At 38.8% G+C, this 17,964-nt stretch overlaps 1 protein-coding gene across 2 annotated transcripts in view; it reads left to right on the forward strand.

Annotated features, from left to right (window-relative positions):
* Nucleotides 1-13: 13 nt before the first annotated feature.
* HELQ (helicase, POLQ like) overlaps nt 14-17,964 on the forward strand; it is a 43,773-nt gene continuing 25,822 nt past the window's right edge. The window contains exons 1-8 of one of the 2 annotated variants that reach the window (XM_065914599.1): nt 14-428; nt 1,372-2,089; nt 6,339-6,517; nt 7,070-7,270; nt 7,694-7,766; nt 12,759-12,856; nt 14,006-14,104; nt 15,569-15,714. In XM_065914599.1, the coding sequence (XP_065770671.1) occupies nt 246-428; nt 1,372-2,089; nt 6,339-6,517; nt 7,070-7,270; nt 7,694-7,766; nt 12,759-12,856; nt 14,006-14,104; nt 15,569-15,714 (1,697 nt within the window). In that variant the 5' untranslated portion in view covers nt 14-245. The remainder of the gene's footprint in view (nt 429-1,371; nt 2,090-6,338; nt 6,518-7,069; nt 7,271-7,693; nt 7,767-12,758; nt 12,857-14,005; nt 14,105-15,568; nt 15,715-17,964) is intronic. The other variant, XM_065914598.1, reaches the window with a different exon arrangement.

Here is a 17,964-nt window from a genome sequence, read left to right on the forward strand (position 1 = left end):
CCCCGCCCCCACCGCTTGCCGAGCCGCCCGCCCAGCACACTTAACGACTGGACGAGGAGAGGGCGGGCTCCCAGGTTTGTGCCTTCGCTTCCGGTCCCAAAACAGTCCTCCCAAGGTGGATGGAGAGGGGAGCGCAGCTTCCACCTGTTGCTACCCTCCCCTCGTTGCTGCACTTACCCCTCCACTAGGGGGTTGGCGGCTGGGTCTCGGGAAACGAAGTTGGGGCTGGGCCCTTAGGCCCTGCCATGGACGAAGGTGGTTCCCGCATCCGCAGGCGGGTGTCCGTCCGCAAAAGAAATCGTCCTTGCCTAGACAGCGTTTCTGCCGCCTGCCCCGCGACCGAACTTAAGCCCAGCGATGAAGAGGATGACAAGGAGATGGAGGCCGGGAGCCGGCGGCGGAAAACCGTGGACGTGCAGCCGGTCGAGGTACAGCCCCATCACCTCTCAGATTCCCCTGAGTTCCTCGTTCTATTTCCCACCTTTGGAGTGTTGATACAGTCCCAGGTCCCCACTGCGCATGCTCACTGAAAGGCGTGGAACTTGAAACTGCCGCGTTCGGCCGTTCCCGTCTCAGGTGCAAGCAATTGACAGGTCATCTACTAGCCTTCTTGGGCTTACCTCATCTTTGTTATCGCTGTTAATCCTCGCTGTTAGCCCCCGTAGATATATATTGTTGTGAAACATAGACCTTGAGACATAAAAGGAACGGCATGACACAAGCCTATACTTCCAAGTTTTTGCTTCTCCTTGTACTAAAAGTACCCAGACCTGTTATGGGCTTTGCTAAGCTATTTGCTTTATCCAGGTTTTACAACAGAAACGAGACCGAGAAGTAAAGAAACTACACTTCCTATTACAAATCTTGTGTTCTTAATCCCTTCCCTATGTTGCTACCCCCAAATTATACCTCTTCTGTTTATAGACCGTCCCAAGTCAGACTTTCCCTTTCAATTCTATTCTAAGAACAATCTTCTTGGAGTGCCGGGTAGCACAAGCATGATTTTATTGCAGGCCAGTCTGCAGATGGGATGGGAAACAGTACTGCGGTTATCAGAATCTCCTAGTGAGATGATATCTCTCCCAGTAGATGGCCGTTGGTCTTGCTACCATTTTAAAGGATTTAACGCTAGCTTAAGAATTAGGATCCCAGGATCACTAGGAGTACAGTTGATATCAGTCACTTAACGTCTCTGGGCCTCCGTATCTACATCTGTAAAATGGAACAGTAGTATCTATTTTATAGGATTATTTACATTTAGGTCTGTGATCCGCATGTGACCATACAATTATATATCTGAGAGCTTTCAGCTGAAACTTTTATTCTTAATGAAGCTAGACTCCACGATAAATCTTTTTGTTTTCTTTCCAGATTATTGACAGTGAAGAGGACATGTTTGGTGACTATGATAGCTTTGCTGAGAACTCTCTTTTAGCTCAAGTTGATGATCTGGAACAAAAGTATTTGCAACTTCCTGAACATAGGAACCATGCTACAGACCATGCCACTGAAGATCTTTGTTCAGAAAGCAATAAACATAACACACTCAACGTTCCTACTGTAGGTGACTGCACAGAATTAAATATAGATGAGCATACGAAGAACCAGAGCAGGCATGAAGATGTCTCTATTGAACCTGAAGCTGATATTTTGTATGATGTACCTTCTTCTCAGGTTTTATTCTTTGAAAATTTGCATAAGTCTTCCAGTGATTTGGGTGATCCATCTACTGAAGAAAAGAATTGGAACTCATCCTCTCTTAAGACTGTGAATGAGAAATTGCCCGTTAATAGCAGAGAGCAGCCCCAGCAGACTGTTGAATCCTCTTTGAAAATCAGAACTAGTTCAGATGCAAATAGGAGAAAAAGTCTGAAAGATCATCTAAAAAGTACCATGACTGGAAATGCCAAAGCCCAAACACCAATATTTTCTAGGACTAAACAGCTCAAAGAGACTCTCCTATCTGAAGAAATTAATGTTGCTAAGAAAACAATCGAGTCATCATCAGATGACCTTGGTCCTTTTTATTCATTACCCAGCAAAGTGAGAGATCTTTATGTTCAGTTCAAGGGAATTGAAAAATTATATGGTAATGTTTTTTGCTGGAATGAAAAAACATTTACCCTTATTACTGTAATATTGGTGCAAATCAGTAGAAAAAAGATGCTGCCATGGTCCTATTTCTCACCTTAAATCAAAAACTCAGTCCTCTCAGCCTTCCACCCATATCCTGCTGCTATTGAGTTTCTTTTCTTCCCTTCGTGGCCACACTGCTCCAACCTGTTATCCTTGCTGTCTCCTTTTCCTCACCTCAGATAATTCCCAGCCCATTCCACCTCTGGGGTCTGTGTTGTCACTTGTTATATAATGACTGGGGTGTAAACCCAGTGAGACTTTAGTTCTTCCCAGACTTCTCAGTTGCTTACCTAACATAACTGACCAGACCCTTCTTGAAACACCCATTTCTTGACATTCCACTCCTGGTTTTTTGTTTTTTTCCTAATTAGCTGGCTGCTCCTCGGTCGTCTTAGCTTCCTTGACTGACTGTTACTTTGCTACCAAAACTTAGTTGCTGAAATTCCTTTGACTACTCAGATGTCTTGAGTGAATCAGTATTGATAATATTGTTAATTAAACATCTTTAAAGACAGCTTAAGTTAGGGTTTAAATGCAGAGAAATAGTAGTAATAGCTAATTTGTCTTCTAACATTTTTTTCAAAAATCCTGGCTCGTTGCGTATCTTCAAATATGTGTCCTTTTAGACAAAGAAGGGACACTTGCTGCCATCCTGAAAGAGCATCCTATCTAATCACTTCATAGTTACTTCTGAAACTCCTAAGTTAGTATTGTGAACCACCTGAAAACGTGGGTTCTTATCTCAGGGGGAAGATATTGAGGTTGGAGAAGTAGGACTACAGGAAACAGTCTAATACAAGCTTTACAAGAGCCTAACAAACTAAATTGTGAGGTCTGCAGTTCAAGAGCTAAAGGTGTGTCTTGTCCTTGAAGTAGATGTTACTTTTCTGCCCTCTCCTTTTTTTACCAGCACCTTGTTCTGTGTTTCATCTGCATCTCCTGCTCTCAGGACAAGACTTAACTAACTCATCTTTTTCTTTTTTTTAAGATTTATTTTTATTGATTTATTTTTGGCCGCACTGGGTCTTCATTGATGAACGCGGCTTTCTCTAGTTGTAGCGAGCTGGGGCTACCCCCTAGTTGCCGTGTGCAGGCTTCTCGTTGCAGTGGTTTCTCCTGTTGCAGAGCACAGGCTCTAGGGCTCATGGGCTCAGTAGTCGCGACTCCAGGGCTCTAGAGCGCAGGCTCAGTAGTCGTGACTCCGGGCTCTAGAGCGCAGGCTCAGTAGTCGCGACTCCGGGCTCTAGAGCGCAGGCTCAGTAGTCGCGCCTCCGGGCTCTAGAGCGCAGGCTCAGTAGTCGCGACTCCAGGGCTCTAGAGCGCAGGCTCAGTAGTTGTGCACATGCGCTTGGTTGTCACATGACATGTGGGATCTCGGGGATTGGTCAATATGATGATGAGTTCTGGCACTGTCACTTAACCACAGGTTTTGGACTCTGAGCCTTAGTTCCTGATCTATTAAAAAGGGATAATCATTTTTTTGCTAGTTATATTGTGTCAAGAACTTGCCAACTTGAACTTTGGTTATGACTGTCAGTAATTATATATTGTTTGCTTTAAGGTAAGAATTTTGGAAATAATTTTTAAAATCTCAGTATTTGTAAATCTGATGACGATACGACCAATTTAAAGCATGAATATGTGTGTTACTTTTCATTGAGCTAAAGCAGTGCTTCTCAAAGTGCAATTCCTAACTGCAGCATCAGCATCGCCTGGAAATCTGTTGAAATATGCATTCCCAAGTTCTGCACCAGCCCCCCTGAGTCCGCACTTTGGGCTGAGATCTGGCATTCTGCTTGGATAAGCCCTCCTGATACTGATGTGCAGAAAGTTTGAGAGCTCCTGAGTTAGAGAGCCTCAACCTTATACAGTACTGTTGTTTTTGCCTTTTAGGCATAGAATTACATGCTTAGTGTGTTTTATAAAAATATTGGGAACTAAGTTAATGTAACTTTTTTTAGTATGTGAAGAAAAATGTTATTTCCAAGTATTTATTATTTTGGTCATTTTATACTTTAAAACTCTGAGTTGGATAAAATGTGGACATGTAGTTTCACATAAACATCTGCAGTTTGATAACTAATGGGTGATAGATACTAGCCTGAAGTATTTTCTAATATTTAAGTATTAAATATTTTTGAAAATTTTTTTATCAAAGCATAGTTGATTTACAACATTATAGCAGCTTGTGGCGGAGAAGGTAATGGCACCCCACTCCAGTATTCTTAATTGGAAAATCCCATGGACAGAGGAGCTTGGTAGGCTGCAGCCCATGAGGTGGCTAAGAGTCGGACACGACCGAGCGACTTCACTTTCACTTTTCACTTTCATTCATTGGAGAAGGAAATGGCAACCCATTCCAGTTTTCTTGCCTGGAGAATCCCAGGGACAGGGGAGCCTGGTGGGCTGCCGTCTATGGGGTCGCACAGAGTCGAACATAACTGAAGTGAGTTAGCAGCAGCAGCTTGTGGAAAAACCCAAATGAACTTTGCAGCCTACCCAATGTATTAGTTTCAGGTGTATAAAATAGTGATTCAATATTGTTATAGGTTACATATTCCATTTAAAGTTATTACAAAATAATGGTTATTATTTCCCTGTACTGTAAAATCCTGAAATGCTTTTAAAGTAAAAAATACATAATCATTTGCATATATTTCAGGCTGCAAATAATTAGCTCATATGATTGTGTAATAATTCAGTCTTTACCCTGTTGGCTGTTTGTTATATAAACAATGCTATGGTGAACATCTTGCACATAATCTTTACATATGCACATGCTTTTTATTTCTGTCAGTGTAGAGTTCTATAAGCAGTACTGCTAGATCAAAGGCAGCATGCAGTTTTATGTTTGTTGCTGATAGATTGCTTCCCAAAAAGACTGTAACAGTTAATACTTTCATCAGCCACACACAGAAGTGCCTGTTTGTTCCTCCTCTAGTCAACTCTGTATTTTACATGTGGGGGGCTTTTTGTTTAGGTAGTTATTTAATGCTTTTTATTGGTTTATTTCTTTTGCCAAGCTAATAGGTAACAGTAGAGCATCTTTTCATGTATTTATAAACCATCTGCATTTCTCCATACTGTGAAATGTCTTATCATATCTTTTGCCCATTTTTCTAGAGGTAAATATAATGCACATTTTAAAGACTTTTGATGATCCACATTGTCCACTTTTCCTACAAAGTGATTATACTAGTTTTCACATTTTGTTTTGGATCTAATATGATCCTTTTCATGAATTCCACCTTGCTAACTTGTGGAAACTCTAGATTTTGTTGTGTAGTCACTAAGGCATGTCCGACTCTCTTGCAACTCCATGGGGTGTAGCTCACCAGGCTCCTCTGTCCATGGGATTTCCCAGGCAAGAATACTGGAGTGAGTTGCCATTTCCTTCTCCACAGGATCTTCCCAACTCAGGGATCAAACCCATGTCTCTTGTGTCTTCTACATTGGCAGGTGGATTCTTTACTACTGAGCCATCAGGGAAACCCTAGATGTTGTAGTTAATAACCCTAGTCTTTTATGGTTTAAGCAATCTCATCAGTTTACGGATTTTTTTTTTTTTTTTTTTTTTTTTTTTTTTGGCTGCACCAGATCTTAGATGCAGCATGCGGGATCTTATCCTCTCATCAGGGATCAACCTCAGTCCCCCTGCACTGGGAGTGTGGAGTCTTAACCACTGGGCCACCAGGGAAGTCCTTCTCATTGGTTTAAAATGGTATTCAGACCATTCAAACCAGCTCCCTGTGAAAGCTGGTTGAATAGTTTCTAGATTTGTGTAAATTCTCAATTTTTTTTTTCCCTCTTCACTCTGTTTCTCTGTTGGGTGAATGAGGAAGGGAGGCTTACACAGTGTCCTTACTGAACATAAGAGAAAGGCCTTAGAACTCACACAGATCCTTGAAAGGCCCCTTAGCCCTTCTGATATCGCAGGCGATACCTCTTGTCCAGCAGGCCTGCCTGCCCGGTGGAATCTTAGACCTCAGTCTGCAGCAGGCAATTGGGTGAGCTAGTTGCCCACCCCACCAACCAGGCCTGAACTAGTATGCACACCATGCATTGGAGATTTTTGATATTTATATATAGTTGCGTTTATTACTATGAGAAGATGCTACACAGGATAGGATTTGATATTTTTCTTCTTAGAAAACTTTGTAGAAGGGAAAAATAAGGCTTTTTTTCTTTTTTCAATTCCACAGAATGGCAACATACTTGCTTAACATTGAAATCTGTGCAAGAAAGAAAAAATTTAATATATTCCTTGCCAACAAGTGGTGGAAAAACCCTCGTGGCTGAGATTTTAATGCTACAAGAACTACTATGCCGACGAAAAGATGTTTTAATGATCCTACCATATGTAGCAATTGTTCAAGAAAAGGTGTGATTTTTTTAAATGGTATTTGTTAATGTTATTCTCACTTTCAGATACAAAAACTAGTATAAATGTAACAACTTTTTCTTGACTGAGAAGAGGTAGCCTTACTGATGGAGAATTATTATTTTTAGGATGTGTAGAAGCTGTGTGGTGTACTTATTAAAAATATCTTCTAATACTAATTACCTGTTGAAGAAAGAGTTTTTTTCCCCCTAAAGTTGTGAATTAAACTCCATTTCAAATGTTCTACTGATATTTAGCATGCTTTTTCAAGCAGAAATTAACCAATTATTTTATCAAAATAAATGAGTTATTCTGATTTTTAATATCAGAAGAGAATTAAAATTTATTTTTACATTCATTACATAGTTTAAAAGTGGCATTCACTTCAAGGATCAATACATTAGTTATGACATTTCTTAGATGTATATGCTTTATCTGTAACCTTATTCTCATTGATTTATATTAAGCACTATTTTAGATTTTTTAAATCCCTGTGAACACTTAATACAGTTCTTATTTATCTAAATTTTTTTGTTTATTTTAATATTCTAGATTTCAGGTTTGTCAAGTTTTGGTATAGAACTGGGTTTCTTTGTTGAGGAGTATGCTGGAAGCAAAGGAAAATTTCCTCCAATTAAAAGAAGGGAAAAGAAATCATTATATATTGCCACTATTGAAAAAGGACATAGTCTGGTGAACTCCTTGATTGAAACTGGAAGAATTAGCAGCCTGGGTCTGGTTGTTGTAGATGAGGTTGGTTACTATGTTTGTTGATTTATCAACATTTTTATTGTACTAACAGTATTATGTGTATCCATTTAATACCTTATGAGGATGAGTATTTTAAGATATAGACAGTATTTAGATGAAGGCATTTAATGCTTGGTAATCAAATTCAGTTTTGTGTCAGTTGTTTCTTGAAGAGTAAATTTATGTGTATATGTTCAGTTTTATAATAGTACTGATGAATTCGTGATGCCAGGATATTGTCCTAGGGATAACTTCATTAACTTAAAATATCAGTGAAATAATGTATATGTACTCTAGTTGCCATAACTAAAATGCTTGAGTTATAAAGCAAACATTGCTTCTTCATTTCATCAAATATATGCTTGTTTTATGTAGGTATTATATGCAGATTTACTTTTATCCTTTTTTTTTTTTTTAATCTCAAAGTTGCACATGATTGGTGAAGGAAGCCGTGGGGCTATACTGGAAATGACTCTGGCAAAAATCCTCTACACAAGCAGTAAGTTTTTTTTTTTCCAAATGTGGTCACTAGTTGATTTATAATCAAGAGACCTATAAAAGACTTAATTCTATCACTAGCTAGATTATGTAACCTAGAATAAGATGCTTAAGCTTTCTGTCTTAGTTTTTTATTTCTAAAGTAAGCTTATACATTTTTGTTGGATGCATGAGTAGAATCATGAAGATAAATGAAGTTAGCATTTGAAGATGTCCCCATCAGTATCCTCCACTTACTAGCTCTGTGTGCTTAGGCATGTGACTCAACCACCCTTTCCTCATCTGTGAAATGGGCACAATAATGGTATCAACCTGATGGGATTGTTGTAAGAATTACATGAGGTAACACATGTGACCCATGCATTCAGCCATGCTCAGCACATAGCACACTAAAGGTTTGCTGCTATCGCCACCATCAATATCATTTAAAAAACATCTGTATACTATCTATGGTGAAACGGACCACCAGCCCAGGTGGGATACATGAATCAGGTGCTCTTGCCTGGTGCACTGGGAGGACCCTGAGGAATCGGGTGGGGAGGGAGGTGGGAGGGGGGATCGGGATGGGGAATACGTGTAACTATATGGCTGATTCATGTCAATGTATGACAAAACCCACTGAAATGTTGTAAAGTGATTGGCCTCCAACTAATAAAATAATATTTAAAAAAAAAAAAAAAATCTGTAAATAGTCACTTTAAGGAACTATTTTGCACCATCAGATAGTTTCTAAATTTATATGATATATTTATTCTAAATGTTTATCTATTTTTATATACTATTGCAATAGCCTATTAGGTACTATAATAGTTTATAGAAAATTATCCATCATAAAGATCAAATCTTAAGAATTATTTTTAAAATTTTGATAACTGTTATTTAGGCAGATTGTATCACTTTATAATCATTGATTAAAAAATGTTTATTGAGTACCCACTGCATGTCAGGCCCTATTTTGAGTGCTAGGGATGTAGCAGTGAATAAAACAAAGTCCCTGTCTTTATGAAACCTATATATTAGTGAAAGTGAACAGATAATAAGCAGATAAACAAGGAAACAGATAGTATCAGATGGTGATACATTCTATGGAAAAATATAAAGCAGAGGATGAAGGGAGAATGATCATCTACTTGTCACATCCAGTGTACACTGATAGTTCTTGTCTTAATTTCTTTTCAGTATTTGAGTACTCATTCTTTTTTCCCTTGGGTGCTGAAACACCATTCTCTTTTCACTTCTCTATTGTCCTTCTGTAAGACCAATCATGTGTTAGCACTGAGAGGTAGAACAGTGTAATGACTAAGGGCAGACTCTGCAGCTGGATTCAAATCCTGGCTCACTTTTAACTTTGTATGTGACCTTGGGCAAGTATAATATATAGTATAGATCCAACCAGTCCATCCTAAAGGAGATCAGTCCTGGGTGTTCATTGGAAGGACTGATGCTGAAGCTGAAACTCCGATACTTTGGCCACCTGATGTGAAGAGTTGAGTCATTGGAAAAGACCCTGATGCTGGGAGGGATTGGGGACAGGAGGAGAAGGGGACGACAGAGGATGAGATGGCTGGATGGCATCACCAACTCGATGGGCATGAGTTTGAGTAAACTCCGGGAGTTGGTGATGGACAGGGAGGCCTGGCATGCTGCGGGATTCATGGGGTCGCAAAGAGTCGGACATGGCTGAGCGACTGAACTGAACTGAACTGACAGTAACTGTGCCTCTTTTTCCTTGTGCATCAAAAATGGAGGATAGTAATAGAACCTTCCTCACTAAATTGCTGTGGAGATAGCATGAGTCTTTGTGAAGCATCTAGCATAGTACCTGCACATAATGGACATGTGTTTGCTGTGTACTTATGTACACTGCCGCTGTGTACTTACACGTATATTTATATACGCTGCTTCTGTGTACTTATGTGTGTACCTATGTACACTGCCGCTGTGTACTTACACGTATATTTATATACGCTGCTTCTGTGTACTTATGTGTGTACTTATGTACACTGCCGCTGTCTACTTCCATGTATATTTATATACGCTGCTTCTGTGTACTTATGTGTGTACTTATGTACACTGCCGCTGTGTACTTACACGTATATTTATATACGCTGCTTCTGTGTACTTATGTGTGTACCTATGTACACTGCCGCTGTGTACTTCCATGTATATTTATATACGCTGCTTCTGTGTACTTACGTGTGTTCTTATGTACACTGCCGCTGTGTACTTACACGTCTATTTATATACGCTGCTTCTGTGTACTTACGTGTGTTCTTATGTACACTGCCGCTGTGTACTTACACGTCTATTTATATACGCTGCTTCTGTGTACTTATGTGTGTTCTTATGTACACTGCCGCTGTGTACTTACACGTATATTTATATACGCTGCTTCTGTGTACTTATGTGTGTACTTATGTACACTGCCGCTGTGTGCTTACACGTATATTTATATACGCTGCTTCTGTGTACTTATGTGTGTACTTATGTACACTGCCGCTGTGTACTTACACGTATATTTATATACGCTGCTTCTGTGTACTTACGTGTGTACCTATGTACACTGCCGCTGTGTACTTACACGTATATTTATATACGCTGCTTCTGTGTACTTACGTGTGTACCTATGTACACTGCCGCTGTGTACTTACACGTCTATTTATATACGCTGCTTCTGTGTACTTACGTGTGTTCTTATGTACACTGCCGCTGTGTACTTACACGTCTATTTATATACGCTGCTTCTGTGTACTTATGTGTGTACCTATGTACACTGCCGCTGTGTACTTACACGTCTATTTATATACGCTGCTTCTGTGTACTTATGTGTGTACCTATGTACACTGCCGCTGTGTACTTACACGTCTATTTATATACGCTGCTTCTGTGTACTTATGTGTGTTCTTATGTACACTGCCGCTGTGTACTTAAACGTATATTTATATACGCTGCTTCTGTGTACTTATGTGTGTTCTTATGTACACTGCCGCTGTGTACTTACACGTATATTTATATACGCTGCTTCTGTGTACTTATGTGTGTTCTTATGTACACTGCCGCTGTGTACTTAAACGTATATTTATATACGCTGCTTCTGTGTACTTATGTGTGTTCTTATGTACACTGCCGCTGTGTACTTACACGTATATTTATATACGCTGCTTCTGTGTACTTATGTGTGTTCTTATGTACACTGCCGCTGTGTACTTCCATGTATATTTATATACGCTGCTTCTGTGTACTTACGTGTGTTCTTATGTACACTGCCGCTGTGTACTTACACGTATATTTATATACGCTGCTTCTGTGTACTTATGTGTGTTCTTATGTACACTGCCGCTGTGTACTTCCATGTATATTTATATACGCTGCTTCTGTGTACTTATGTGTGTACCTATGTACACTGCCGCTGTGTACTTACACGTATATTTATATACGCTGCTTCTGTGTACTTATGTGTGTACTTATGTACACTGCCGCTGTGTACTTCCATGTATATTTATATACGCTGCTTCTGTGTACTTATGTGTGTACTTATGTACACTGCCGCTGTGTGCTTACACGTATATTTATATACGCTGCTTCTGTGTACTTATGTGTGTACTTATGTACACTGCCGCTGTGTGCTTACACGTATATTTATATACGCTGCTTCTGTGTACTTATGTGTGTTCTTATGTACACTGCCGCTGTGTACTTACACGTATATTTATATACGCTGCTTCTGTGTACTTATGTGTGTACTTATGTACACTGCCGCTGTGTACTTCCATGTATATTTATATACGCTGCTTCTGTGTACTTATGTGTGTACTTATGTACACTGCCGCTGTGTGCTTACACGTATATTTATATACGCTGCTTCTGTGTACTTATGTGTGTACTTATGTACACTGCCGCTGTGTGCTTACACGTATATTTATATACGCTGCTTCTGTGTACTTATGTGTGTACTTATGTACACTGCCGCTGTGTACTTCCATGTATATTTATATACGCTGCTTCTGTGTACTTATGTGTGTACTTATGTACACTGCCGCTGTGTGCTTACACGTATATTTATATACGCTGCTTCTGTGTACTTATGTGTGTACTTATGTACACTGCCGCTGTGTGCTTACACGTATATTTATATACGCTGCTTCTGTGTACTTATGTGTGTACTTATGTACACTGCCGCTGTGTGCTTACACGTATATTTATATACGCTGCTTCTGTGTACTTATGTGTGTACTTATGTACACTGCCGCTGTGTACTTACACGTCTATTTATATACGCTGCTTCTGTGTACTTATGTGTATACCTATGTACACTGCCGCTGTGTACTTATTTATATAAGTGTACTGGTACATATTTATGTGTCTTTCTGTCACCAGTGCCTTACACTTAATAGATATTTGAACCAAAGGGCTCTCTTCAGTTTCTCCTTTTGTTCTCCTTTGTGACACTACTTTTTAAGTGTGTTCATCGTATACGTTGATCGTATACCATAGATTCATCCCTTGTTTCCTTCTTCATACAGTTTCTGCAAATTCTCATCCATACGCATGACTTCAAAGTCTTCTTGTGTTCTGATGGCTCCCAATTTGTGTGACTAGCTTATTCCTCTCTTCTGAGTGATATCATCTGCCAGGTTAATAGTCTGGTTTTACAGAGTTGACTGTTGAACAGCGCGGGTTTGAATTGCACGGGTTCACTTGTAAGCGGGTTTTCTCAGTAGTAAGCGCTGCAGTGCCGCAGGATCTGTGGTTGGTTGAGCCCAGAGAGGCAGAGCTGGAGATAAGGAGGGCCACCTCCAGGTTTTACACGGATTTTCACCTGCACAGAGGGGTGGTGTTCTCAACCCTCATTTCGTTCACGGTCAACTGTGTTTGTCTTACCTGCCTCCTCTTTCCCATGTCATTCTGTAAAAATTACAAACACAAAAAGGTTGCTAAAGTTACTGTTATGATATACTAAATAACACATTTTTCTCAATACTTTTTTTTTTAGAAACGACTCAAATTATTGGTATGAGTGCAACGCTAAACAATGTTGAAGACCTGCAAGAGTTCCTGCAAGCAGAATATTACACGAGTCAGTTTAGACCAGTATGTACCTAAGGTTTGATTTGTTATGTGCCATCTTCTGTTTGTAGCAAACGTGCTGTATAAAAATTCTGAGAGTGATGAAGGAGCCACTCACTGTGTCTAAATGCTGACAAGTCTGTGTGGAGAGAACATACACTGTGGGGTCCGGGAGCTTGGCCGGGATGGGTGCCCAGCTCACGGGCCTTCAGTGAATATTGATTAAATGAAAATTTTCAGACCCATTCTGCTTTTCCACTCTACATTCTATAAGGTAAATTTTTCCATCTGGTGAGAATTTAGTGATTCACATTTTGAGTTACTGACACATAAAAAAGTTTATCTTAAAAGTTAAAATGTTTTCAAAGATTTAAGTTTTGATAGTTATAATGCTTTTTTTAAAATAAATTAAGACCTCACATGGATATAAATTTAAACTCCGCAGTAACAGTCTTCCCAAAAGGCTTGAAGAAAGTAAGTCCATGTTGTTCTTAGTTATCTGAAAGAAGCTTATAATGTACATGTACTCTGTAGTCTCTGTCTAAATAGGTTTTCAAAATATAATTTTTTAGAATCACCAAATTTTAACTTGAAATTTGGTGTTTTTATATTTGCACCAAATGTGAGAATTTTAAAGAGATAGTTCCTGACCTTAATTGTCAAGTTAGGTGGTGTTCTGTAGGTGGCTGTGTGGTACAGTGGCTAGTGCATTGAGCTTCTCAATGCTATTCTTGAAAAAATTCAGTAAGCTCTATTTACAAACTTCCTTTTGTCTACAGATACTTAAGTTGAAAATAATTTGATGGTATTCACATTACAACTGGTGACTAATAAAGTTTTAAATCTGAAGGAGTAACACAAATAACTCCTTAATAAAAGAGTGTGAACTCTTGACTCACTTTTACTTCCTCTTGTGACAAATGTGTCTGATTTTCCTTTTAGATATGTGGCTATTTAATTCAAAAGTATTTCTTCAAGGATAGTAATCCCTATTTTGATTTAAAAGGAAAAAGAAACTTAAATGGAAAAGAAATAAATTTAAGTTGAAGTATTCTGCATACCTTAGAGAAGATAAAGTTTTTGTACTGTTTTATAACATATTGTACAAAATTTGAAACTCTATAAAGAGGAATTTATATATGATATTAATTACAAATGTCCTTTTAATTCAAGGTTGAATTAAAAGAATACCTGAAAATAAATGATACAATATATGAAGTTGACAGCAGAGCTGAGAATGGCATGACTTTTTCACGCCTCCTTAATTATAAGGTAACCTTGATAATCCCTGATGGTGAGGTTCCTAGACTTCGTGCCCAGCTGCCCTGGGACACCGCAGAGGAGTCACATGGGTACCATGGGACAGTTTATATATTTCAGAGACACCATACAAATGACTGCTTCAAGACAGTTTCCAATGTCAGTATTAGATCACACTACATTACTTCCTAGGATAGTATATCTTTGTGAAGTTGGTGATTTTATCTTTCTTTTTTTTTTTGCACTTACTGTAAGCAAATACCATGTGAAAATCAATGTGGAACAGGAAATAAGGGTTTCCTGGTTTGAAAGACTGCAGGGCCCAGGTGTGCATACTTCTCATTAGTGGGTTATGATAGTTATTTAAGAATGAAATGAAAATTTTTTTTCAACTGACATTTATTGTTATTCAGATCGCTACTTATTTGTGAAGAAATGCATCCTTGTTCTTTGCACCTGACTACCTAATAATCAAAACTTTCTTTTGACCTTGGGGCTCCATGGACCAAGAAAGCTTGGAGACCTTTCCCATAAATGTTTATTCATTCAGCAGCAACAGTAATACAAGAAGAAATATTTGTGAGCTCTACAGCTCAGATATTGGTGTATGAAAATATGGATGTCTACTGTGCTAATGTTCTGTGGTTTTCATGGAGGACATTGAAAAGGGAGAAAGGAATTTTACAGCAGTTTTATTATTCCCTGAAGGTATATTGGGCTTCCCTGGTGGCTCAGTGGTAAAGAATCCGCCTGCCAATGCAGGAGACAGCGGTTCGATCCCTGGGTCAGAAAGACCCCCTGGGGAAGGAAATGGCAACCCACTCCAGTATTCTTGCCTGGGAAATCCCATGGACACAGGACCCTGGCAGGCTGCAGTCCATGGGGTTGCAAAAGAGTCAGACACAACTGAGCGACTAAACAACAACCTAAAGGTATATTATTCTAAATCTGTATCTTAATTAGTTTTCAGTCAAGTCGAAGAAAGTGAGGAGATTTTAAATAACTTTACATTTTTCTTTGTTCTTTGAGTTCTTTATGTCTGTTTGATAAATATATTTTGTATTTCTGAAAACATGTCCTGCAGTATGATTGAATATGTTTTTGAAAGTTGTTAGTAATAGCAAGAGGTTTAACTTATTTATGCAGCTCTTTGACTATTATTAGGATCAATTTGTGTTTCTCTCTGAGGACTTTTTCTGCTTTGGTGAAGATGGGCGGGCCATAGAGTTATTAATAAAATTGACTATTTTCACTTCCTTTATTTAAAATTAAATACACCTAACAAAACCCTAATAACAAAAGTGGGACTTAACATTTTGCTGTGTAATATAGGTTGCATCTTTTCTTTTAAATGGTCATATTTATTAAATGAGAAGTTCAAAATTATGGTTGATTTACTTACCTTTCAAAGCACACTGGTAAAATGAAAGGCTTTCATGGCTGCTAACTACTTTGTTCCTAAATCTTGTCGTGCAGTATTCCGATACTCTGAAAAAGATGGATCCTGATCAATTGGTAGCACTGGTGACAGAAGTTATTCCCAATTACTCCTGCTTAGTTTTTTGTCCCACTAAGAAGAACTGTGAAAACGTAGCAGAAATGATATGCAAAAGTTTAAGCAAGTATGTTAATCTTTTAAAAATATTGTTTCATTTTTTATCATGATCTACATGCCTGTATTCTGTTTATTTAACAAGCATTGATTACTTTTTGCAGACATTATGCTAAGTTATTATACTAGATTCTAAAGGTCCTGGCCTTGAGGGAAAAAAGCTGAACTGTGAAATTCACAGATGTGAAATGGTCAGAGAAAAATTCTAAGGCTACATGTAAGAGAATGCTGATTAAACAACAGCTTGGCTCCACAGTGAGTCACCTTGGGGCCTTTTTAAAATCTCAGTGCCCAAGATACCTCCAAGACAAATCAGAATATTTGGGAATGGGACCCAGGTACCACTGTTTTATAAAGCTTCTAAGCAAGTCCAACATACAGACAAGGTCAACCGCTGGCCTATGTCATCAGAGGACTAATCAATAATCACTGTAGGGATGAAGGCCTATGTGATCAGTGTGTTAGTCACTCAGTCGTGTCTGATACTTTGCGACCCCATGGTCTGTCCATGGAATTCTCCAGGCAAGAATACTGGAGTGGGTTGCCATTCCCTTCTCCTGGGGATCTTCCCAACCCAGGGATTGAATCTGGGTCTCCTGCATTGCAGGCAGATTTTTTACCATCTGAGCTACCAGGGAAGCACCATGTGATCAGAAGACTAATCAATAATCACTGTAGGGATGAAGGCCTGTGTGATCAGAGGACTTAGCAGTGTAGGGATTAATTGTATCTTTGGCTTAACTTTCTCTGTAATTAAATACTGTTGCCTTTGTTTTCTTAATAAGCTTCACATTTGGATTGTGTGTACATTGGAACTGAATTTGCTAAATAATAAAGAAATGTACTGCTTTGTAATTGTATAGTATTTTACCATGGGCTCTGTTACAGAGATAAGTATAAAATGACCTTAAGTATGAACAGTTTTAGTTTTCTCTGTACCTTTTTGTCCCATGTGTTGTGTTAGCATATTTTTCAGACTTTTTATGGGCCCCTGAGCCAGTGCTGTGTGACTCTGCACAGATCAGTACCCTGGATCCAAACCCAGCCTTCCTCCACCTGCCCCCACAATCCTACTGTCATGGATTGGCCTAATACAGAGTTAAATTCATTGGCTAGCACAAAGATGCAGATGTTTGGGATAAAGTCAAAGAGTGTTTCCCATTTCAGTAACAGAGTCTGACTTTAAAATGATGATGTAGATTATAAAAACCTAAGGAAATTAAATTGTCATTGAGGGATGCTCAGTGAGTCATTTGTTTTCTTAGAATAAGGTAATATAGTACCGAATAAGTGATGGGGAAATTTAGAGACAGACTTTTGACTGTGTGAAATGAGACTGATTGTTGGTCAACTTATACCCTTGACTTATTTTGCTTTTCGGGGGTAATAGTTTATTTGGGTCATAAATGTTGATGTTTAATATTGACATACTTAAAAATTTGGTTGTTCCCCGGGACCTTGTGATGGACCCTTGATACTTTGGTAAAGAGATAGGACTTAACTCTTTCTGAAGGAAAATCTCCTCTAAATACATTTTCCATATTACTTGCTGCTTTCTTAAGGTAAAGGTCCTGAGTATACTCAGCAGCAGCCACAGGACTGGAAAAGGTCAGTTTTCATTCCAGTCCCAAAGAAGGGCAATGCCAAACAATGTTCAAACTACTACACAATTGCACTCATTTCACATGCTAGCAAAGTAATGCTCAAAATCCTTAGAAAAATCCAGAAAAATACCTACTTCTGCTTCATTGACTACACTAAAGCCTGTGTGTCGATCACAACAAATTGTGGGAAATTCTTAAGGAGATGGGAATACCAGACCACCTTACCTGCCTCCTGAAAAATCTGTATGCAGGTCAAGAAGCAACAGTTAGAACTGGACATGGAACAACAGACTGGTTCAAAATTGGGAAAGAAGTACATTAAGGCTGTATATTGTCACCCTGCTTATTTAAGGTCTGTGCAGAGTATATCATGAGAAACGCTGGATGAAGCATAAGCTGAAATCAAGATTGCCCGGAGAAATATCAGTAACCTCAGATATGCAGATGACACCACCCTTATGGCAGAAAGTGAAGAGGAATTAAAGAGCCTCTTGATGAAGGTGAAAGAGGAGAAAAAGCTGGCTTAAAACTCAACATTTAAAAAATTAAGATCATGGCATCCAGTCCCATCACTTCATGGCAAATAAATAGGGAAACAATAGAAACAGTGACAGATTTTATTTTCTTGGGCTCCAGAATCACTGTGGATGGTGACT

The sequence above is a fragment of the Muntiacus reevesi genome, chromosome 22, assembly GCF_963930625.1.
Source record: "Muntiacus reevesi chromosome 22, mMunRee1.1, whole genome shotgun sequence".
In the NCBI taxonomy this organism is placed as follows: Eukaryota; Metazoa; Chordata; class Mammalia; order Artiodactyla; family Cervidae; genus Muntiacus; species Muntiacus reevesi.